The sequence below is a fragment of the Rhinopithecus roxellana genome, chromosome 19 (assembly GCF_007565055.1).
Source record: "Rhinopithecus roxellana isolate Shanxi Qingling chromosome 19, ASM756505v1, whole genome shotgun sequence".
Classification (NCBI taxonomy): domain Eukaryota; kingdom Metazoa; phylum Chordata; class Mammalia; order Primates; family Cercopithecidae; genus Rhinopithecus; species Rhinopithecus roxellana.
The window spans coordinates 782,188-808,394 of NC_044567.1; the positions used below are offsets into that span (position 1 = coordinate 782,188).

The following is a 26,207-nucleotide window of genomic DNA, read 5'->3' on the forward strand; positions in this document are numbered from 1 at the left end:
TTACATGATGTAAAGGCCTAACTGAAGTTCCAACATCTTACTGATACCTAAACCTGAGATTCTCTGACAGAACTGTTATTAACCAGAATGTAGAGAGTTCCCAGCACAGCTCTAACCTTTGAGATCGCTGGCAGGAAAACCTATTCAACTGTAAGTATTCTTTAATGTCACTTCTAGTACAAAACAGAACACAGAGCAGCTGAATGACCTACTAGTATAACATGAAGTTGATCGTGCTTTTCAATAGATCAGCACCTCCCCACACCCCCTGAACATTTTGTCTAAGTATCTGGCAGTGGGTAGAAAAGTAGCTGCTGGTATTGCATCTGAATTGTCTGGAATTGAGCAAGTACAGCTAACTCTAATTAGTTATACTAATGTTTTAGGGTTGAACTGTAACATTTATCATATGTGAGCAATTAATAAACTATTTCAAAAGGCCTAACGGACCCCAAAAGGGGATTAACTACAAACACATGCCTCTAATAGCAGTAACTTCAAATTAGTGATTTTAATAACTCAATAAATAATTCAAGCAGAAGACATAATGACAATCAACGATTCAAATCAGAGCATACTTAGAGACTGAAGCTACTACCAAGAAAGTTTTTCTAATGGACTATCAAAACAGTATCTACGGGAAAGACTTCCACACTTGAATCAAATGAGTCCAGGATCTTCTAACATTAAAGGAGCATAACTACCTAAAAACTGAACACATCAGTAAGAACAAACTTCTCTTCCCTTTACAAAGCTGTCCCTAAGAGCACAGAAAAATGGAAGTACAAAGGTGACACCAACTATATGACTTGAAATTCTCATAATCACAATGTTCAGAAGCAACAACCATTGATTAAAAAACCTTGAGTAACAGGAAAATTTCATTTTTTATATAAATTTAAAAGTTAGATAAGGCTGTTTACTTGAGCTCAGCACACCGTTTTTCCCTGCCAGTAAAAAGCAGAATGAAAACTACAGGAAACCATAAAATACTTAAGAAAATCAACTCAAGAACATGAAGTTTTTCATATTATTTTCAAAATCATTCTTTTTCATTATGGGGCTACTGAGCTCTTACTGAACACAACTTTACTAACTTAGCTTAAGTTATTACCTGCCCCCAGGACAAATTAAATTGTGTTTCTTGAAAAAAAATCCACATCTCTTTCCCAATAATAAAAAGTATTTTCAGATTATTTCAAGTTTTACTTTATTTGAAATATAACATAAAGAAAACATTGAAAATCAAAACAAAAATTACTACTCTACATATATTAGTTTTCTATAGTAAAGAAATGTATAAATTTGAAGTTAATTTTTTTAATTGGTGTCCAAATCTGTATTCAAGGCTGAGTATAAGCCCAGTAAAGCAGGTAAATGCCAGTAAAAACAGCAGGTAGATACACATCAGAAATGCCAACATCAACTCCAATTGAGAATCACTTAGAGACACAGGGAAAAAAGATTACATTCCCAGTTCTCTGGCTTTAAGACTATTAACATTATGCATGGTTCTTGTCCAATTAAAAAAAAAATTCCAAAGAACATAATTTTTCTAAAACTGCCAGTCCAACTCATGCCACTGGTTGGATCAGCCACAAATTTAGTTGCTGGGAGTTCTGTATGGATGAGGCTGCAATAACAGAAAGTTAACAAGTCCCATAGGACAAGCTAAAAATTTTCAGTTACAAATGATCCCCTTGCCCTCTACTCCTCCTCATCACAAAACACAGCAATATCCACTTGGTGAACAGTCCCAATCATATAGACATGTCCCAAATTCCAAGTTGTTGAAAGGTTACTTTCCTTCTTTTGGTGCAACATGGCACCTAGAAGTCACTGGTATATTTAAATGTTGACAGCTTATATCATCTATTGATCAAAATCTTGAATAATACTTAGCCTCATGTAGAATGCCTCCATTTTTAACAATTTGAATTTAAAGTATAAATAACCTTTTGCTGATACTGAAGAACTATGTAAATGTGGTGCTGTTCCAGGTGTCCTCTAACTTCATACTGAGATCTCCAGGGAAGCTCTCTCTTCACACTGACACATTCTCCAGCCTTGTATCCAAACCCTACCAAATCCATCTCTCACATACGATTTGTCGGTGCTCACCAGGGATGAATGACTAGCAATAAAACTAACATTGGTAAGTATGAAAAACTTTAAAGCAGACTATGACACATTGTTATAATGAAAAGGGACTAGAGGAACTAATAAAACTAAACTCACTTAAGGACTGGAGTGGAAGAGCAAAGAAAAAGAAGCAAACAAGAGGATGGAGAGAAACAGGCAGTAGATACTGTCAAGGAAAACTAATTGATTCCCTTCCTACTCGGATATTATGCCTCAATCCCGTCATAATGGTGACTTTTTGTTTGTTTGTTTCCCTTCATTTTCTAAATTTGTTTTCACGGGTGGGAAGAGACCGGGAGAAGGGATAGTGGGAAAGAGCACGATGATGAAGTGATCGCTATTAAGGGGTAAGGTTAGGAAGACTCAAATGTGGCAAAGGAAGGCAGGCTGACAACGCAATGGCTAAGGGTGGAGTTGCAGACGAGGCAAAACAAAGGCTCATGTTGTAGGTCCTAAGAAGCAGGTCACCAAGTAGCATTGTGCCTAGATGCTTAATAAATACCTGGCTGATTCTGTAGTGGCCCTTGCCAGTCACCCTGATTCAGAGTTAACCCTTACATCTCCACGTTAGGGTGCTCAAAGATATCTCAGTTACTAGAGAGGTCAGGCACATACACCTTATCCCAAAGCACCAGGGCCTGCCTTGAAATGAACCATTCTGTGACTGCCTGTGTCCTGATGTGACAACTACTGATTCTTCCAGATCAACCCAGTTTTTCTTCCTGCCAAGTCAAGCTATAGAAAGAAAGCTGTTAGACAGAAAACAAATGCTATCTCTTGAACAATGTGTGTGAAGAGGCACTCTGGGTTACCTGATCCCATTCCTACATGGAGAAAGGGAAAATAGGTCATTATATACTCAAAAGACTTAAGAGTAAAAAAGGATTGGATGACAAGTCATATATGCACTTCATTAAAACAGAAGTTCCACAGAGGACATGACAGGTGTCAGTTCCTAGGATCTGAACATTCTAGGCAAAAAGGATATGAGTCATCAGCAAACATGTAAGGAATCAGGAACTGAGGAGTCCAGAAAACGACTTTAGAAAGCAGTGGCGCCACAGACACTTGAAAACAGCGACATAATCAAATAAACTTACAAAATGGCTACCAATTCTACCTGATGCTATTTTTGTTTTGTTTTGAAACGGAGACAATGCATGGAGGAATGAGCTGTGAGGGGCATAAGAAATGAGAAAATTGACGTGGAAAGGAATGACCATCAGTCCTGGCAGATCTCTAAATTCTAACATGACAAATTCTTGTCAGGTGTTTGTATGGCTCAGCTGAGGGTCCCAGAGGGCAGTATAAAAGACAGTAAGAGCAGAGTAGGAGACAGATCTCCCTGCTGCACAGGTACACCTGTAGCTGCTTAGAGAAGTTAGGAATGGGTAGAGTATTCCAAAGTAAAAGACAGGTGAGTTCCTGGATCAGAAATTAGGACTCAGACACAACAAAACTCAGCAAGGTGATGAATTCAATCATTACAAGAAAACAATACAGGGCTTTAGGGATTATTCTAGGGATCAATTAAAACAAATCGACACAAGATAAAATAACGCAAGCTACTAGTCATTTGGCCATTAGCAAGGCAAAGCATCATTTTCAATTCACGACCCACCAAAATCAGAATACCAGAAGGCATTTACTCTTCAGCAATCTACGTGGAATCTGCTCTAACTAGGTTAGCTAAAGCCCATACTTCAGTGCAGGGGGCTTGTTCCCCTACAAAAGCACCTACTGTCATCTAAGGTTACCAAAAGAATCTCTATTCCAGGCCGGGCACAGGGGCTCACGCCTGTAATCCCAGCACTTTGGGAGGCCAAGGCGGGCAGATCAGGAGGTCAGGAGATTGAGACCAGCCTGGCTAACATGGTGAAACCCTGTCTCTACTAAAAATACAAAAAAGTTAGCCAGGTGTGGCAGTGTGTGCCTGTAGTCCCAGCTGCTGGGAAGAATGAGGGAGGAGAATGACATGAACCTGGGAGGCGGAGCTTGCAGTAAGCCGAGATTGCACCACTGCACTCCAGCCTGGGTGACAGAGCAAGACTCCGTCTCAAAAAAAAAAAAAAAGAATCTGTATTCCTTATGTCAAGTAATTGCTAGTTGTTGTCCTGTCGAATTATATGATGGTTAAAACCACCACAGCCAAGACAAGAAGCAAATCGAAAGCTCCCTATGACAGCTGTCTACCTTTTGTACCAGGCAGACATCAGTAAGTATTTTATCCCCCATGCAGAAATCCTAGAACTAGTACATGAGCAAACACAGCACATGGGACCTCCTCTCCACAGAAAATGAAGCGTGATATAGCAAAGGTTCAGCATTAAAAATCAAAAGAAGAAAAGAAGAAAGATTATCTTAATAGAGCTGTAATAATATTTTGAAAATGCATCCAGTTTCTGTGATCTACAAACACCAATACTGCTATGCCATAAACATATCCTTCAATTGTTCATTAAGTAATCCTTGCTAAAGATCTCTCTTAAGGTTACTGCCTATAAATAAAATGTGAAGGGGAGTCCACTGCTAGTCAATGATTGACATCAGATCAACCAAAGTCAGTGATGTAGAGGACAGGAGAGCAAGGATCACACTCCTACAGTGTCCCTACTATTCTGATCCCTACAAATCTGCTGCTTTCCCAGCAAAAATGTCCAGAATTCCATCGTAATACAAAGTTGGAAAATCCTAGAAACCAAAACTGGAAAATCCTAGAAACCATAGCAGCACATCAATATCCTATCACCTTCCTCCAGGCTGCAGAAAATCTTGGGTATTCTTATTTTCCTTATTTGTGGTACGAGTTCCTCCTTATCAGCCAGAGTCTTCTAAATAGATCACACACGAAAATGGCCATGATATCTCACAAAGGCATCATTAATAACGTCAAAGCAGACGGCAACATTAACCAAAACAAACAGTAAAAGAAGCAAGCAAGATATCTGGAATGCTGATCACAGATGTAAATCTTGCTTTCCTGTGAAAAAATAAGTGTCTGTTAAGTCAACTGTTTCCAATTATGAAAGCACATATGGTTTTACTAAGGGCAGAAGAAACATTGCTAATTCTTAATTGCAAAATCACTCAAATCTTTTAAAATCAATTTAATAAACTCTCAGTTGTATCTCAGCCTCATTAATTAATTAATAGTAATGCCCCATTCTTCTCACTGGGGATACTGAGATCCACTTAATTCCTTTTACCTTACCTTCTGCTATGTATTATCAGAGCACCTGAGAGATAAGTTCCAAAAGTATGTGTTATATTACATTATGGGAAGAGCTGCCCTGAGGACCAAGTTAATGGAACAAGTTTGACATGCCTTGGTAAGAGTGGTATCATCTTCTTCCTAACTACGTCATCCACATTTAAAGAAACGATGTCATTCTTAGCACTGAAATTGTTAAGGGTCTAAAGACCATAAATGACAGATCATCACTTCAGTACTTATGACAATAAAGTGAGGTAACAGTAGAAATCTGATATATTCAACAAATTTCAGAGGCATGGTCATAAGATGACAAAGAATGATAGAAAATATGCAGGAAATGTATCAAATACCGGTTCAAATGACACCCATGCAGAGTGAGGTATGGTAATACAGGTTGTTGGCTGGGCGTGGTGGTTCTCGCCTGTAATCCCCAGCACTTTGGGAGGCTGAGGCCGGCAGATCACCTGAGGTCAGGAGTTTGAGATCAGCCTAGCCAACACGGCGAAACCCCACCTCTACTAATAATACAAAAATTGGCTGGGTGTGGTGGCACATGCCTTTAGTCCCAGCTACTTGGGAGGCTGAGGCAGGAGAATCGCTTGAACACGGGAGGCGGAGGTTGCAGTGAGCCAAGATTGTACCACTGTACTCCAGCCTGGGTGACGGAGTGAAACTGTGTCTCAAAAACAAAACAAAACAAACAAACAAACAAAAAAACAGGTTTTTCTCCAGATAACTATATAAGCTGAGATTTAGTCCAATGTCAAAATTCATTCAGGTTAACCAAGTAATGGTAGAAGGTTTCAGAAACCACATCTCTAGAATGTTCAAAAACACATAATGATTGACTAAAATTCACCTAGAGCAACCATTTCCAAACTGTCTTAATTGTACCCCTATTAATTCCTCGGAGCTGGTGCCCCAAGGGCTTCCAATATGACTGTAGGTAGAGTCTCTACTTCCCACCCTCACATCACCCCAAACAGTACTGATTTATTTCTTGGGTTGCACATACAATTCTGTTAGTTCAAGAAACTCACAGTCTGAAAAGCACTAACTTGGAGTGACAGCAAAACAAACACACATGTATACTGGGAATAAGCAACCTGAGTTCAAAATCAAGGCTGCGAAGAGGACAGCCCTGCCACATTTCTTGAATGTGCCTCCTCCTGGAAATGCTCTGCTTACACTTTTCATATGACCACCACAGCTTTTAAGCAATATTAGGAAGCATAAAAGAATACGGCTCAGTCAATCACAGATGCCTTAGTTAAGTCACACGATCTGACCAAACGACAGCATAAGATATTAGACTACAGTCTCAATTCTAAACAAAAGAGCCATGGCATCTGCATCCCACAGGTGATTTGGATAATCAAATATGATCACTGCGGCCCTTTGGAAGTAAATAAAATGGCCTAACAAAGCACTCTACGCCATCAAAAAGGAACTTTTCCAATTGAAGGCCATCCCAGTATCATTCCAGTGCTTTCAGACATGCAAGATCAGTGTTTAAACACGAAAATGAACCTCCTCAAATCATTATTCATCATCATAATTCCCACTGAAATCATTTGGTAATGGAACTTTTGACAGAAGCAGCATGGTCTCTCCAGTGGCAGAAAAACAAGCCAAGCCATACTTTTCTGATACCTGATTTCCCATACTCGCCGTATTATCTACACCAGGGAGGCCTACCCAACCAGCAAATTAAAGTTCCATTCTGCTCAGGGAACAGCTGAGCTGTGGGCTGCTGATACTGTCAGCACAGGGCTCTCATCCTTACTGTTAAGCATCAGGATTAGGCTGGGTCTCAATTCCAGGTCAAGGACACTAAAGTCAAAATCCAAATACCAAGGAGAGGCAGGATTGCAGGAATCAAAATCAGGTTAACAGGCCAGGATCAGCAAGACTCACATCAATGAAACAGTAGAGTTGAAAGGGTAGAGTTGAGGTTCAAAAGAACAAGACAAGTTAGGCAGATCTCCAACAGAAAGAAAACACTTGAAACTCTTGCATACCAAGTCACATTGCTAACTCAGTCTGGCCTATGAACCTACCCTCAAACAACAGATCTGTTTTTCTTGATTAACCCAGGTAATTTCTCAAGCAGAAGACTGAAAAGTCATCATAATCATCCACAATGACAAATTTAACATGACACATTCTTATTCCCACCTACCTGCCCAATATTATTCAGTTCTTCAATGAGATGACAGCTTTATTACAGTATTAACCCTTCACACAACAATTCAAATTCCATTGCCTGCCATCATCTTTAGCAACAGGCACTTCAGTCCTTACATTCCCTCTCATATTCATTCTTACTTTTACACATTCCTTTGGGTTTTCACACATATTCTACAAACATGAAAAGGCCATGCATACCTTCAAGAAGTCAATCTGGACATGAGTCTGCTAGAAAACAGCAGGGAAGCTGGTATTCCAGGCATGCAGGATTTTTTACACTGCAGGCAGAGTCAGGTGGAGAACATACTGTCAGGTATTGGAGGCCTACAATCATTCTTCCTTCTGTCAGCCATCTGAGCTTGTAAGCCCATGGTCTAAGCTGTGACATTTCATTTACTCTTTCTCTTTTCTCCTGTGTCCCTAGATTTTCTGTGGGATCCTGATTCTACCAGTGATGCTAGGTGTTTCTCCCAGATCTGAATTTCTCTAACCCTAACTCAGAAACCTAATCCTAATTGCCTCTTCCAACATTTGGTCTGAACTCTGGCCTTTACCCCGCTACACTTAACCCTGCCAGGAGCAAGCACCTACTTTATGTAGAGGACAGTGACTATTCATGTATAATGTTTTCATTCAGTGGTTACCCTACCACCGTGCAAAACAGGACACTAAATAAATGTTATTTGTAAAGGATATTGATCACAGTCAGAAGTAAATCCCTGGTAAGAGTTGAAGGTTGTCCTCCTGAGCTTTAAGAAACCCCAGAGGCAACAATGGCTTTACCCTAGGCAGCCCTAAGACTAGTCACTCAGGCACAACTATACACATTACTCCCACTCACAGGAGAGCAGACCCTTTCCCCAAGCATGTGCAATTAAAACTAATGGATAAAAAATGTTCGTATCTTAGATCCTAATGCAGGAACTCACTGATAGCTTAGGATACTGTCCTCAAACCAAAGATCAAAAACATGTTTTAAGTATAACTCTTACAATGTTACCTCACTAAATCTGATTATATCATAACTGATTTTTAGATTAAGTCTTTGGGGTAATTATTTCTGGTTACTAAGAAGTCACCTTTTTTCAAATACTTCTTACATATGGCAAAATAAATTTGGGGGAGGACTTCCTCAAAACCAAAAATGAGGAATAATACAAAGAAAAAAATCAAGCTAATATCACAGTTCACTTTTCTACAGATATTGCAAGTAAATCTTAAGGATCATTTCCAGTTTAACATCTAATAAAGCAATCCTTCTTTATTCTCAAAGTGCATATTAAGATGCTAGCACAGTTACTTCAAGTGTGTTTCTCAGTTCACCAACAGCAATGGAAAGCTCTCAGCTGTGTAAACCACTGTCTCATGGTTCCTTCAACTGTAAAGTCTCAGATCAAACTCCTCCTTTATCATACACTGATTCTGTATATTTGTGCCTGTCAAACCAGTCAATGTACCTAAGTGAGGAATGAATGAACTCTCTCAAGTGTGATGAATGACTATTCTTCTTTGAAGAAACCAACAATAAATATATTCTTTAATTCAGAGATGGCATACATCAGTCATCAACTGGTATCAAATTTTAATGCCTATTAATGCAAAAACCCTTATTCTTTCAGTATTAATGAAGTCACGGAATCCAAAGGTACTCCTCATCTATATGTTAATTGATGTGTTGTATTGCCATCCTCTCCCATCCCCAACTGCTACGCGTGCTCAAGAATTTCAGATGGTAAACAAAGCTAGGTAGTACCATGTGGTGGGTATACATGTGACAGCAACCAGTTTGTAGGTCTCATGACTGCCTTGAAAGTTCTTCCTGTACAGCTGGGATTTTTAATAGCATCCCAACTGGAGCTGTCACAGCAGCCACTGATAAGGTAAAATTACAAATGATAGACAACAATTTCCTATTTTCATTCCTGAATTCCTACAAAACTTGAGTAAGCATTACACAACCCAAAATATTATCAAATTAATCAGTGAGAAAAACTTTTAAATGTCAAAATGAAGTACCTTCTTTTTACCTTTATGACCTCTTTAACAATGGCTAAAATCCATCCGTATTACTAAAACAGTTTATAATGTTCATCAACAAAGTTGAAGCACACATAACACAAACTGTAAAAAGTAGGAAATAATTTGTTTAAATTACTTTCCCTAGTACCTGAAAGAAAAGTTTACAACTTTAACTATATAGGAAACCTTTCCCTTAAGATCCAGCCAACTAAAACTGGATGTCACACACAGGTAGCACAAAAGGACAATACAACACTCATCCAGCAGTCTAAATAAAATGATTCTTTCCACTTACACTGCAGTGGCACAAGATAGGAATACGGAAATCACTTCATATTCCAAGAAAACATTTTATTTTAACACATAATGCAGAGTTCTTCACCTGTGCATCTTTAGAGGTCTGTGGTTTGTATGTAAAATGTTGTGTATATATACATCTGCCTACGAAAAGTCTATAGTTCTCACTACATTTTAAAAATACAGCCAAAAAATGTTACGAACCCATAGAGAGAATCATAAAAATTTTCCCCACCACTAATTTAACATTACTTTCATATGACCCAGCAAAAAGAAATGCTCAACAATGAAGGATACTAAAATAGTTACAATAAGGTTTGGCTCACAACAGACTTCTACACAGAAAGCATTTTATTTTAATATAAATTCATTCTCAAATGTCAAGAAAAAACTAAGGACTCTTATCAACCACTCTGACAAACTCTTAAAACAGGACACTAATAGGAAGATGATTAGCTTGGACTATATGCAAATCCATTCTCAATTCTTGTAAACTGAAACATTTTTGTTCCCATAGGAATTTTAAGCTCAGAGAGGGTATTTTTTTTCCTTTGTTTTTGCAAGTTGTTCCTGCTGTTGCTGATTTTCCTGAACTATCTGACATACAGCAAAGATTTGTGAAACATCTAAACAAACAAAAGAATAAGTTACAATTACATGAAACCACTAGGAGTCAAATGGAAACCACCAGTTCATTACAGGTACCAGCCTAAGCTTGCCAGGTATTGTCTATGGATCAAATTTCCTTTTCTGGCCATTTTTTTTCCTTTTAATGAACATATTAAGTGGCATGACACTCACAATAAGGACAAAATGTGACAACATTATCACAAGGTATGCATTTCAGTACAACTTTAAAACCAGGGAACAGGGCAGTACTGAGTAGAGATGAAATAAACAAACAGAAGCCGAGCCGGTCAGGACCGAGTAAGGTTGAGGTTAGTGGCAACAGCATGTGCGTGGTTTCCAGGAAACCTTCAGTAAGACTGCTGTTAGCCCTAGCCCCGCACCTTGCCCAACCCAGTGTGCTGCGTCTTCTTCCAGCTCCCGCCTGGCTCAGTGCAGCACTGCCCTGCTCCCAGGGGTGCAGCCGCCCAGCCTGAACTCACCTTGGCAGTAGAAGGGCCTGAAGTTTAAAACATGTTAATGCATCATGCCAAAAATGCAATCAACATGCACACTTCATACACTCATGTTTCCAAAGAGATAGAAAATGTGCTACCAGTAAGAAACCTCTACACAGAACACCCTCAAAGGAGTTGGAGAAACAAGTTTTTAAACACCCACATTTACCACAAAAGTAGGAACACAACAACAGTGGTATTACTGCACCATGAAATTTCACCTAATGGATTAAAGTACCAAAAATAATCATGGCATCACCTACTTTAACTGCCATTATTTGCCCACTTGGTTTGTGGACCATTTTGTTGACAGAACCATAAGCTCCTCGTCCAATTTCTCCAAGGTCTTTCAAGTCCTCTGCAGTGAAATCCCAGTGTTGTTCAGGGGAGATCTTCAGTTTTCCTGATGACTCAATGCTGTGTGTTCTCAGTCTCTCTCTGTTAAAATATTGGGAAGCAATTTTTCCACATTTTAAATAGGTTTTAACTTTTTTCTTTTAGTACTGATTAATGTGTGGGAAAAATGTTTTCTAAATTACTAAAATAGTCTGACCTCCAGGTTTTTGAAGTTTTTCGTTTGTGTCATCCTGGTTTTTTACACACTGGATTAAGAATGATCTAGATTTAGGTAGTCAATAGACATAGCTTCGATGGGATTCATAAAAACAAATTCCCAAGAAGACTTAAACAATTCCCATTTATTAATTCTGCGGATCAGTTTTCATTTCTAAATACAAGATCTTATTCAAACTTGGATAAGGATTTATCCAAACAGCATTATCAAGTGAGAATCCCAAGAGCTGCGAACCTCATTGCAAAAAAGTTCTCATCCTATCTTACCCAACATTAGTTATTCCAGTGCCTCAATCTTCAGTTAGTACAACTATTCCCAAAGTTGGCTGTACCTTACAATCACCTGGGGGAGATTTTTAAAATCTCAACGCCCAGGTATCATCCCATAGCAATTAAATCTGAATTATCCAGGGACGGGAGTCAGAAAACAGTATTTTTAAAGACCCCTAGATGATTCCAGTAATGTTTGGGAAATAGTGCCTTAGTATACTGTTCCATTCTTGTTAATACCATGCTGAGGTGGGAGAATAGTCAACTGAATAGCTAGCCGGCTCTAAGAGGAAAATTGCCATGTGCTATTCAAAATTGAAATTTTCAGCCCCCGTTCGATAAAGCAATGGGATAAAAAATAAGTGGCTCATAGACAAAAGAGCTCACTCATTACATATTTCCATTAAATAAAAAATCATCTCCAAAATCTCAACCTGGAGATCAAAGTATTAACTTCTAACCATGCTTTATAAAAAAGTAAATCCAATGAAAAATGTAAAACCAATCTGTTTCTCTCTCTTGCTCTCTGTCTCTCTCTCACACACACACACCAAACCCAATGAGTAGGAACAAACTATCAACCACACACACACACACAAAATCATTAAATATCAACTACATTTTTCAGTTTCATATGAAATGATTAAGATTTCTTTTTAACTCTGATCCTATGAAACCAACAGGGAAAGTTTATGTGCTTGGTCATTTATTTTTCTTCTTCCAAAATTTAGGAATGTTTTCTCCAATCAGTAGAATGGTTTTCTGTAGCAACTTTTAAGGTTCCCCAAAAACTTAAAACTTTAAAGTCTACCCCCACCCTGAGAATAATCGTATGTTCTAATATTAAGGTTCAAAGTTACACTTCAAAGATTCATACACTTGGTCTAAATAACAATTTACTAAATCAGTGTTCCAAATAACAGACTTTCAAATCATACTAGGTGATAACACCAGCTTTCATTCACTCAAGTGCTTTTCAGTTCAAAATCCTTTCACCCATATTATTTGATACTCTAGAATCCAGAGTCACAAGAAGCCTGGAAATCAGTAGCATAAGTGACCATTTAGGTGAAGATGAAGCCGGAACTGATCTTTTAGGATGGAACTCAGGTCTAGGCAAAAATAGGAAACTTTTCTTGGTAATCTTTTTCATGAAGTAGACGATTAAGCCTGAAAAGTTCTAACATGAAGAAGTTCCATGTATAGTGATTACTGTTCTATAATCTTTGGCAAATAAATACTATCTCAATGGCATAGTTTAATTACTGGTGAAATATACAGCACCAATCTACCACTGAGGGAAGCTGAAAAAAAGTTAATTAAGATTACTTGGAAATCGGAAGCAAAATTTTGTAAAGTGTTCGCTAATTGAGGGGCTGTGGCAGACAGGCTCCAAGAAGTCCCCATGATCCCCACCTTCTTAGTGTTCATATTTTTGTGTAGGTACTTCTCTTTGAGTGTGAGTGGGACCTGTGACTTGTCTCTAACCAAGAGAATATGGTAAAGATGATGTACTATGACTTTCATGACTACACCACTATATAATACTTATGCTAGCATTCTTGAGAACTGAAATGAAAGATACTTCATTACTATATAGAAATTACAGAATGAAAATGGTTACAATATTATCTCTATTACTTTAAAGATCAAATTTTAGTATTTATGGAATATCTCTACTAATAGTTTAGCTCACTGTAGCTTTTTGTATAGTTCCTGGATAAAGTCCTTTTTTTTCTTTTTGAAAATGAATAGGTTGAAAGCTAAGTGATACAGGGTATCTACTTGGGCTAATATCCAAAAATTGAATAAGGTATCAGATGCACAATTCTGTAAATATACTAAATGCAACTGAACTATACACTTTAAATGTGTGAACTGCAGAACGTGAATTATATCTCAGTAAAGCTGTTAAAAGAGGAGAATGTGATTCCTACCCAGAGTTCCAAGTTTCTCATTTACAAAGAAAAAGTGCTGTAAAAACACAGAAAAACATGCCACGGTTATGACATCACCAAGGCATGTTCATACATTCATCTTTATACTGGGCTAGCAATCTTTCCAGTAAAACTGAGTCCATTTCACAGCAATTGTTTTAACAGTTGGTACAACCACGATGGCTTCCACAGAAGGACTCTACATAGATACAGCGCTGGAGTGACTAGATACAGGAACCGGACCAGAACCTTACCATTAAACTCTGCAGTCAATCAATTTCTGTCCTAAACTATGTAAGCGGCCTAGGAAAGAAAGAACATAAACAGTAGAAAACACACCCCATGAGAAGACTGGTGAAAAACAGAAACCAATAAAGATGCAAAGTTGCCCTTATTTGCTGATAAATATTTGCCTACAATTATACTCTTAAAGAAAAAAAAAAGTTCCCTGACTTTTCCTTGGGATATCACTTTCTTGAGAATGGGGACTATATTTTATGAAAAATAATTCCTAGTATAACTGGATTGTTTGTAACACAAAGGATAAGTGCGTGAGGGGTGGATACCCAATTTCCCATGATGCGATTATTAGATACTGCATGCTTGTATCAAAACATCTCATGTACTCCATAAATATATACACCTACTATGTACTCCCCAAAATAAAAATAATTCCTAAAATCCCTCATCTTTCCCTTCATAATTTTCTGTGCAGTATTTTATACAGATCACCCTCACCTGCCTCCAATGAACACTTCATAGGATTCCAACCCCAAGGTTCTCATTACCAACCTGGAAAACTCAGACAACAGCCACTGTGGCAGTAACTATCAGCTGTCACCCAACATCCATTCTCCTCTTCATCCTCCCTAACACGATCCTCATTTACTTGGAGCAGCAATGCACCCAGCTAAAAGGCTACACTTCCCAACTACTATCAACTGAACTGTGTTCCCTCTCAAAATCCACGTTAAGGCCCTAACCCCAAATGTGACTGTACTGAAGACAGGGCCTATAAGAAGATAATGAAGGTTCAATGAAGGTTAATGAAGGGTGGGGCCCTAATCCACTGGGATTAGTGTCCTTACAAGAAGAGACACCACAGAGTTCACTCTCTTCTCACATGTGCAAGAGGTCATCTGAGCTCAAAGTGAGAGGTGGCCACCTGTAAACCAAGGGAGGAAGCCTCAGGTTAAAACCTACCTTGCCAGCACCTTAATCTTGGACTCTCTAGTCTCCAGAATTGTGAGAAATAAATTATGTTTTTTAAGCCACCTAGCATGTGGTATTTTGCAGCCTGAGCTAAGTCACCAACATTCCTTGCAGTTAGAGGTGGAAAATAGGAACACAGTACTTAAAAGGAGCTAACTCAGTTGGAAAAAAGACTCTTTTCCTTTTCCTCCAACCTCCTTGTTGTTGCCTGGAATGTAGGTAATGACTAGAGCTCCAGCCACCTTCAATGCCCTGCAGAAGTGAAATCATGTCCCGAGAATGATGGAGCAGAAAATAGCACTGACTCCAATAACAATGAAGACACTACACCAACCCTAGCCTTCCTATCTCCAGACTTTTCTATGGAAAAGGGAAATAAATTATCTGGTTTAAGCTACTATGTGTTCCTATCCTGGCTGTTGTTTAGATGCAAACAAACTTACTTTTAATACAGCCCCTAGCATTATCTTATTTCCCAATGACTCTCAAAGGAAGTAGTGCCCGGGACACCTCCAGCGTCAGCAGCAGTTTGGTCATCACAATCACTGGGAAGTGCAATTAGCATTTAGTGGCTGGAGGCCAATGATGCTAACTGTCTCCAAATTCACAGAGCAGTTCTAGACAACAGGCCAAAAGTATTTCCTTGAATAGAATCTTAAGACTATACTTTCAGGGGTCATTTCTATAGTTCATTACTGGAGAAGTGTCTCTGAACCTGTAGAGCACCTAACATGTTTCCATTCTCCTGAACTCATTCCTGATGTCTGATACCCTGGTTGAAAACAATTCAGTAAAGCATCCTGCCTCAGAATGACTTTCCTATCATCCTTCATGTGTCATTCCAAGGTTTCTTCATGAGTCACTCCAAATTCTCTAGTCCATACCACAGTACCCCGCAAAAAACACATGAATAAGGCAATACAATCTGATTAAGATACACACACACAAAATACACACACACACAAAATACACACACACACACACAAATCTTAACTCTGGTGTCCCTGATTTCAGAGCCTTACTATTCCACATCTAATAACTCTTGGTTCCCAGAGACTTAGCAGTTCCACGTTCTAGAGAAAACACACACACATATACCCGGAAAAACTGCCACAGATGTCACAGACATTCAAAAGAAGTGAAATATGAATGGTCCTAACTTTTTCAAAACATGCAAGATTATAGATAGAATACTTAATATAGGGCATGAATTCATATAATACAGGCCTTACTAAAAGTACAATTCAATGTACAGAAATTATATTTTGATATCAGAGATTTATCTTGTTAGATTAAAATCTGAAAACTAATTTTTTTAAGCCTACATGTCCTTCCTGATTGTTATCTTCTGGATAGAAATAACAAATGTGTCCGTTAACTTAAATTTAATACTGAATCAAAATTCTTGTATTTAGGCCGGGCGCGGTGGCTCAAGCCTGTAATCCCAGCACTTTGGGAGGCCGAGGCGGGTGGATCACGAGGTCAGGAGATCGAGACCCTCCTGGCTAACACGGTGAAACCCCGTCTCTACTAAAAATACAAAAAACTAGCCGGGCGCGGTGGCGGGCGCCTGTAGTCCCAGCTACTCGGAGGCTGAGGCGGGAGAATGGCGGGAACCCGGGAGGCAGAGCTTGCAGTGAGCCGAGATCGCGCCACTGCACTCCAGCCTGGGCGACACAGCGAGACTCCGTCTCAAAAAAAAAAAAAAAAAAAACAACAAAATTCTTGTATTTTAGCTGTTGTCCTTTCATTGACCCAGACTAATCTACTAGTCTGAAATTTCTGAAATCCTACAGATTAAAAAAAACCACACACACAAAGAACCGTGACATAATGTCCCAGAACATCAATCAGACTGGACACTGAGAAAAGTTGTATTTCTATACAATGTCTAATAAAGCTGCCTGGGACTTCGTATATAGGCAGGTAGCCTTGCTTTTTTTAAGAAATACAGTGGCCAGTCAAGTAGGGTTATTAGGGCAGCTCTAGCCACATCGTCTACCTTCAACCCTACCCTCTATTAGATGCAGTATGTTTGCTGTGCAAATTCAGCAGCAGAACCAGAACTTGAACTTCTTTTTCCAACCAGATTACCAAATCTAAAATCCCTCCTACAGCTACAAAGGTAGAAGATAAAAAGGAAAATGGAAAAATCAATCATAATCCGGAAAAAAACCACTATTCACAATTTAGTACATATTACTTTGTATCTTTCTATACTATGGGAATTGGTTGCAAAAATAGCGTATTATACCTACTGCTTATAGATTTCACTTAACATATTTTAACACCATCATTAAATAATTGGTATCACTACTGGAATGGCTGCGTACCAAGCCTGCACTGATTTAGGAGTACTATCAGCCAAAAGGTGCCCACTGTACTTAGTCAACAGCACCTTTTTCCTCATGCCAATTTGAAAGGTGTTAGAGTTAGATCATTCTTTTCAGCTGCTAGAGCTGAACATTCTTATGCTAGCTGGTGAACAAATGTTGTCTTTTTTTCTGATGATTAACTGACTAAGATGGCACCCCTGAGCCTTCCTAGTCCAGGTGTTTGTTTTGTTACCGCTGCTTCTACTAACAAGTTCCTTACCTATTAACACCATCAACCCTTGTCCTGCATTGCAAATATTTTCCCAGTTTGTTGCTTACCTTCCCTTGTGTTTATGAATTTACATTTTTAAGAAATTCAGTAATTGGTATGCTTTCAAATCAATGACTGCCTTTAAATTCTTTTGCTGTCGTGTAGTATCATTTATATTCACAACTGCAACAAAAGGGATTTCACTCTACCACTGCTTTTCAGGTCCCTCGCTATGTCTTTCCCTCATCTGTCCCTTTTCTATAATCTTGCTGCCTATCCATCCAGTCTGTTTTCTCCTTGAGATTTTTCCAATCCATTTTTATAAACGCCATGACTTCTTTCACTGTATTAAGAATGTCAGTCACTATTGTAAGAAACTATTTTGAATCCTGCAAGATATCTTGTTTGGAGATGCTCTTTCTCAAAGTCTTCAAAGATATTATTCCCTAGTTCCACAATTCCTGTTTCCGTCTCACAGTGAGTGTCAATGTGGCACCTTCACTTGTCCTACTATGAAGTATCAGGAGACAGACTTACCCTCATACCTAAAACAACTGAAAAAAACAGAATGTATAGGCAATCTGAAAGACACTGGAAATCATCAGGAAACAAAGGGCAGCAGACGCTGAGAGACGGGAAATATGTAAGATGAGCCCTACAACTGTCCCCAGCTTACTGCCTGAAGAGTTCACCAACTGTGATACAGGGAGGGGGATCTAGGCAGATCCTGGCAGTACCCTTGTGTTGAGGACAAGGATCTGGGAACCTAGGGAGACCAATGTAGCCAGAGTTCACATGGCAGAGTACAGGGTAAGAGAGAGCTACACAGAAAGAGAACCCCACAGATATGCAGAGGGCCCTCCTTGATCAGTGGATGATTGTGAGGAACCTATAAAGCCTGAAGCAGCAGCCACCTAAAGGGATTAAGAGGGAATGATACCCAGGCTCATACAAGGCAATTCCTATTCTTAGCCACTGGAGTGGAAAACTTCCTGATTGGAATCCAATAAAGTAGTTAGAAGGATTTTACCTTACTAGTGAGGCAAAATTACCTCTAGAGTAGTCTCATCTGCAAAAGCTAAAAAGCAAGACCTGAAAGGATCAAAGTATCTCCAAGTAACTTAACCAAAGAACAAAACTCAAAAACATTTAAGAAAATACAAAAACAGCTATCACACAATAATCTCCAGCACGCAATCTAAAATGACCACAGTACGCAAAACAGCAGAAAAACATGACCCGTAATGAAGAGGAAAACATCAATCAATTGAAACTGACCCAGAAATGACAAAAATACTAGAATTAATAAAGACAATGAAACATTTACCACATTCCATATATTTAAAAACTACAGGATGGATAGAGTATGTTAAATGTAGACGAGGAAGAGAGAAAAAATAACCAAATCAAATGTCTAAACATAAAAACTACAACGAGAGGCCAGGCGCAATGGCTCACACCTGTAGTCCCCGCACTTTGGGAGGCTGAGGTGGGCGAATCACAAGGTCAGAAGTTTGAGACCAGCTTGGTCAACATGGTGAAATCCTGTCTCTACTAAAAATACCAAAAATTGGCTGGGCGTGGTGGTGGGCACCTGTAATCCCAGCTACTCGGGAGGCTGAGGCAGGAAATCTCCTGAATCCAGGAGGCGGAGGTTCCCAGTGAGCCAAGATCACACCACTGCACTCCAGCCCAGGCAACAATGCGAGACTCCGTCTCAAAAAACAAACAAAAAACAAAAAACTAAAAAACCCACTAAAACGAGAAGGAAGAAATTCTGGGAATGATGGATATGTTAACTTGACTATAGTGATGGCATCACAGATGTACACATATGTCAAAACCTAGCAAATTACATGCTTTAAATATGTAGAGTTTATTCTATGCCAACTATACCTCGATAAAACTGTTGAGAGAAGGAGAGGAAGAAAAAGAAGATTATCCTCGGGCTGCACTCTACTTGTCTGATAGGGATTTGCCCATTACATGCCTATGGTTCAAAGGCAGATTTGAGATATCTAGATCTAGTATATTACCAATTAAAGCACTCACTGCCCCCATGGTAAATTCTCCTCTCTCCAACTTCCTTGGTCTCTAATACTGTATTCTGAACCGGCAACAGCAACATAAAAATACAATCCTAAGTCTATACTGGGCAGCACAGCAGCACTATACTGTTACTACAATCCTTCTCTACTTCCACCTAGAACACTTTACTCATAATGACCACATTTCCCAGATAAAATTCGTCAGCATCCATTTCTCCTCCCTCTTCCCATCCCTCCCCGGTTTTTTTCTGGTAGTTACTAGTGTGGGCATGAGAAGAAATAAACATGAAAAGGGATGAAGCCTCTGCTATAAAAGAAACCCTGGGTAAAAATTTTCCTTATTCTGGCTGTGTTACTATTAGTATCCATTATTAGATCCTATAGGGAGTTAAGTCATCTTAATTTTCAGTGTTTCATATTTTCATCTATGTTTCTTAACAAATATTTTAGCAGGACACCGCTACTCATATATCATTTTGCACTACAAACCTCAAATTGCTTTTACAAAGTCAGAAATTTAGTTCTTAAAGCAAATTAAAAACCAAGAGTCTCAACGACTTTTCATTTGTGATCTGTTAGCTAATTCTTAATACTATTACTATGTGAGTCGTGTTTTGAACACCTACTTATTAAACATCCTCAAGCTTACTTTTATTATTTTTGAGACACTTACCTAAACATGTCAACAAGAAAAGGAAAACAATTTTATAGAAATAAATTCTATATATAGACACATTTATTTTACATCATACAAAGACTTGAAATCTAGGGTATTCATGAGTACCTTATACTGCTTAAAGTTTAGCCTGTACATGCGAACTATGATCAACCAGCTTAATTTAATCTGTGCTTTACACCTGATTTTATTCTAGTTCCTTATGATATTGTTATCATATACTCATGATACTAACAGAAAAATTAAAAGTTAAAGTCTAGTTGTAGTTGGATTCAAGGGAATTGGTATCTTTCTATGAAGCTATTTAGGCAGAGAATTCAAATGTTTTGCTAAAGGAAGAAAATAAAAACTTTCATTCCCATGGCTTCCTATTTGGTGTTCAGAACATACATGGTCACAGACTAACAGAATTTGATTAGAAAGAAAACGCAGACTTCAGTCTTGTCCTTCTAAGAAACTTCCTCAAAAAAAAAAAAAAAAAAAAAAAAAAAAGAAACTTCCTGAAAATACTGTATTGGGCTTCGTCTTCCTCCTCTGTGCCCATGAAGGTTGAAATCAAGATACACCAAGTCTCTGCCAAACTCCTGCTCTACAGTCCTAGTAACACTCTCAAAAAAGTGTATTAGGCTAGTTTGGTACTGCTTACTTACTCTTAGTGAACCCTAATTTGGATTAACCATTTGTTTAATTCTTCTGATGATCATCTCCATAAAGTGTGTATCAGAAGTTTCATTTCAAAGTGTGCAGGTGAGAATACAGGCAATATTAGGTGACTTTTCTCTGCAGCTCCAGCACCTACATTGGAATCCCTTGCCTACTATTTGGTTCTTCACCATGTGAATTCATCACTTTTTAAACATTTCAGAATATACCCAAATATGGTAAATGAGACTTCCAGGGAATGCAAAGATAGATACCTACCAGTGTTATTATGGTTTACAAATATGCCCATATGAGAAGAGGAAAAATATCACAGACCTTCTCTCCTGCCTAGGTCAATAGTTTGTATACTCCCACAGTGACAAAAAGGTTCTCAATAATAGCCAAGTTCAGGTTCCCTGGTCTTTACATTGGTGTATACTTTCTACACTGCCACTCCTCTACTTGCTTATTAAGTCTATTTCTTTTGAATCATATATATATTTCCCAGTGCCATAATTTAGCCATGAGCCATCCCTCAAAACTGTGATTTCTGTTTTCGTGCCAACTATTTTTCATTAAAATTTCAAATTCATTTTGCTTTTTTGGAGGTGGGAGTTAAGGGGAGAAAAATATGAAGAGACAAGAAGAGAACGATATGAAGCATCAGGCACCAGTCTTCATCAGCTTTCTGTGAATATTTTAGTAGTCTTTCTCCTCTGAATTTTCTAGTACTCCCTTTACTCTACTGGTTATGTTTGCATCACAAAAGCTATCTTCTATGATTCAACTATGCCTCTATCACCTTGCCTTTGAAACGTGAGTTTAATATCTTCTCCAGCAGGTCAAAGGAAACACTAAGAACTGGTTATCCCTAATATACAATGTGACTTAAGAAGCCAAAACCCAGTTCTTCAACACGGTCTGCACAAAAAAAAAAAAAAAAAAGGTATGTCCATCCAGAATCTCAGAAAGTAACCTATCTTTACAGATGAAATTAAAGATCTCAAAAAAGAGATTCTGGCAGGGCACGGTGGCTCAAGCCTATATGTAATCCCAGCACTTTGGGAGGCCGAGACGGGTGGATCACGAGGTCAGGAGATCGAAACCATCCTGGCTAATACGGTGAAACCCCGTCTCTACTAAAAAAATACAAAAAACTAGCCGGGCAAGGTGGCGGGCGCCTGTAGTCCCAGCTACTCGGGAGGCTGAGGCAAGAGAATGGCGGGAACCTGGGAGGCGGAGCTTGCAGTGAGCTGAGACAGGGCCATTGCACCCCAGCCTGGGTGACAGAACCAGACTCCGTCTCAAAAAAAAAAAAAAAGAGATTCTGGATTAGGTGCGCACTAAATAAAGTAACTATTCTTATAAGAGACCAAACAAAGAAAAGGAGAAGATAGAGATACACAAGACAGACACAGGGGAAGAAGGCGATAGAGATTATGGTTATGCTGCCACAAGCCAAGGAAGAGCAGCAGTACCAGAAGCTGAAAGAAAGGAAGGATCCTCCCCTAGAACCTTCGGGAGAAGCATGGCCCTACCAACACCTTCAGATTTCTGGCCTCTAGAACTGTGAGAGAATAAATTTCTGTTGTTTTAAGCCACCAAGTTCGTGGTAATCTCACAGAAGCCTTGAAAAATCCAGTACACCATCTAAATCACGAGTCACAAACTTTTTCTGTAAAGAACCAAATAGCAAATATTTTAGGCTTTGCGGGGATGGGTGTGGCTATGTTCCAATAAAACTTTACTTACAAATACAAGCAAACAGGATGGATTCAGCTCATGAGCTGTAGTTTGCTGACTACATGATATAAATGATACCAAATGATATCTAGCAACCTAAATTGCATCTATCATGCAAATAATCTAAATCATATTTTCTATATCCTTTTTCTCTTTTAAATTTATAATTATGCTCTGTATGGCAGGCACCTTCAATTATCTGCCCAAATCCTATAGTTTAGTTTCCAGAATTTAATCTCAAGATACATTTCAGAATTTTTCTTGAAAATCTCCCACCAATAAACAGGGAGTGGAATTAGGGGCAGAAACCCTCCTAGGATTCTCTCATCACTGAGGTAAGTACACTAAGATGTCAGCAAACCTCCTTGTTTAATATCTTGGACATCTCTCATATCTACCTATCTTTCAGCAAGTAATAGCTAATTATCTTAACAGATTTCTTCTTCCTGGACACGAGAACTTGATTTCTCAAACTTGACAATGTCTACTATTTTCCTTCAATAAATAAATATCTTCTTGTGCCAAGAACCACTATCCGTAAGAACCTTTCATTATTTAATTAGTTTGAAGTATGTTTTCTCCTCTTATTTCACTACCACATTCTTTTACCTCGATCATCTGATCTTGATTTCTTCCCAATGCTATCAAATATACCTTCTTTCCCAAATCATTTCTTCCTTCTTTTTCCTAAGCAACTTTAACTCTATCAAGCCAGCATATACTAAAATGCCTCAAGCTGTTTTACTGTCTCCTCAGCATATATATACATACACACACACACACACACACACACATATATACGACTAATCTTCCTTAGACAGGAAAATAAAGGTAAGACATACCCTGCACACCACTGCAACTGTTCTTCTGTGTCCGTACTGTTACGATCTCTAGATGAATACTGCTTTATGCATCCTTCTGCAATGCAGCTCTGTTAATTCCGGAAATTTCCACAGTAAACTCGGTCTGTCAGTTACCATGGAAACTGCCTGCTTCCTGGCACTACTAACAAATGAGTATCTTTGCTGTGATCTAAGATGAGGCAAAAGGAAAAACTGAAAAACGAAATGTCCAAAAGAATGGCTCAAACACTGTAAATAGAAAATTTCAAATTCTGATATTCATATTTAGTGAACAGAATGTATTAGACAAATTAGATAAGTCTGCAGTATTTTGAAGTAGTACTGATTTATAAAATACAAAGAAATGTTTTATCACCACGGAAAAGAGTAACATTAAAGAGGACAAGACAAACATTCACGTTTGCATCATGCTGCTATTGACTGTTTCCTAAGAGCTGATCCTGTGTCAGTTGTACTCAGTTTACCCTTAGAACAGTTTTTCTGGGCTATGCTTCTTCAAGAAAAGGTAAGCAAAACTGCCCTAAATCTATAGACTACATGTTTTCATGAGATCCTTTCCCTGTTTAGGCTCCAATTTCCAGTGGCAGCTAAAACCTCTTCCCAAGTATGTAAGAAATTAAGAGTAGTTTAAAGTATAACTTGGGAGCTTTTGCCAAGAGGGTAGCTTTACTAGCATTCTCAGAACATTAGACATAGCCAACCATAATTCCTTACCAACTGCACTTTGAAACAACGCTAGATTTCTATAAAATCACATACTACCATTTTGCTTCCTAATTGTCAAGCATCTTTTAATTTTTGCCTGTCCCTCCTCTTCTATCCAACCTCTAAATGTTAGATTTTGTTGGGGCTCAGCCCTGGACCCAATTTTCTCATCAAAATACATTCTCACTCTCTATTCCTAGGCAACCCTTTCATCTATATGCCAGCAATTCTCAACTTTTTATCTCCAATCTACAACCTCACCTCTGGCACCAGACTCATGTTCAACACCACACTATGTGATACATGCACATAAGCACAGACACACACGTACATATACACATACATATATACACACACACTATATATATATATATGTTTTGATATCACTAATAAAATATGTCACAGGTATCTCAAACTTAATATATCTAAAACTCAATCTTGCCCTATGACCCCCATTTACGGATGCTCCATACCCAGTAGTCTCCATCACAGTAATCGCAGGTGAACCCATTAATTCAAGCCAGAATTCTACAAGTCACTATGAACACCTTCCTCCTTGTCATCATCTACATTCAAATTATCACCAATATTTATTAATTACTTCCAAAATTTCCTCACAGTCTCTCTACCTCAACTGTCATCAATTTAATATTATTAAAGTCATAATAGATGACTATTACGCTTTAGCTATATTACCACAGATTTATCAGGTCTCCCTAAACTATATTCTTACCTCCTTTCAATACATATGCCACACAGCAGCCAGAATAATTACTTTAGACTGTAAATAATCAGTTTAGATTGTAAATCACTCACCTGCTTATAGCTCCCCACTACACTCTGGATGTCATCCAGCTCTTTATCTCCAAGGCCCTACATTATGTGGCCCATCTCTCCATATCTAACCGTCTCTACATCCTTAATCTAAATTTGTTTTTCCTTTCTCATTCAGTCATCTTCCATGTGAACTGCCATTCCTTCCATTTCATGACAAGGTGAATATTTCCCAGCTTGGTAATTTCAAATACATGCTATTCCTTCCACTTGGAACACTCATCAATCCCTCCCCCAAATCCAGTAAAACTCACTCAGGTTTAGAAGCCTTCACTGACTATATTTTCACCACCCTCCTTCTAAATTAGGCCCATATTTCATTCTCTCATTAGCACCTGGTTCTCTTTCTTTAATAGCATGTAGGTGATTATAATTTTATACACACACACACGTCTTTGTCTACCTCTAAATCTCAAGCTTCATGAAGTAACAATCACATCTCTTTTTTCAACATGAGATACCTATGCCCACACCATAGTAACTAGCAGATGGCAGACATTCAACAAACATTTGCTAACGTATGAAAGAAAACGTACTGGATTGCTTTGGTTTCTGGCAACTATGACTTGCTCCCAAAGCTTTGATGTTCTCCCTGGACTTTACGAGATATCCCTATAGCCATTCCCCAATTTCTTTTCTGGCATCCATTCAAACCCCAAGGAATACACCTCTTATATCTGACTTCTGCAGCTCCTCAGTCAGGAAAAAGGTTCATCTGTGTAAACCTGCAGTGCTCTCTGTACCAGTGGTCCTAAGAAGAAGCAAATTTGCACCCCAAGGTTCATTTGGTAACATCTGCAGACATTTTGGCTGTCACAGCTAGTAGGGAGCTTGTGTTACTGACATCTAGTGGGACGCCACTGAACTAAACATCCTACCATGCACAGGACGATGGCCTCCCACAACAAAGCATTTTCCAATCTAATATCTCAATAGTAACAAGGTTGAGAAGACACAGCTACTTCCAGTCTCTCCTATGACAATGGCTGAAAATTACCAATCCATGAAGAAGTAAACATTGGTTAATTTTTAAAAGTACATTTCACCAGCACAAAGTTGTCCTCTAAGACATTGTTTTTAATTAAACAATGAAAATAATCTAAATAGGTATCAATAAGGAACTAGTTAAATA

The 26,207-nt window shown here is 38.6% G+C and overlaps 1 protein-coding gene and 1 pseudogene across 3 annotated transcripts in view; one reads left to right on the plus strand and one right to left on the minus strand.

The window, feature by feature from the left end:
* Positions 1–26,207, minus strand: part of MAP2K4 (mitogen-activated protein kinase kinase 4) — a 129,049-nt gene that overhangs the window by 50,370 nt on the left and 52,472 nt on the right. For all 3 annotated transcript variants that reach the window (XM_010376128.2, XM_010376129.2, XM_030923451.1), the window contains one exon: positions 11,250–11,424. In XM_010376128.2, coding sequence (XP_010374430.1) covers positions 11,250–11,424 — 175 coding nt within the window. The remainder of the gene's footprint in view (positions 1–11,249; positions 11,425–26,207) is intronic.
* On the plus strand, positions 15,636–15,713 carry LOC115895090 (annotated as a pseudogene).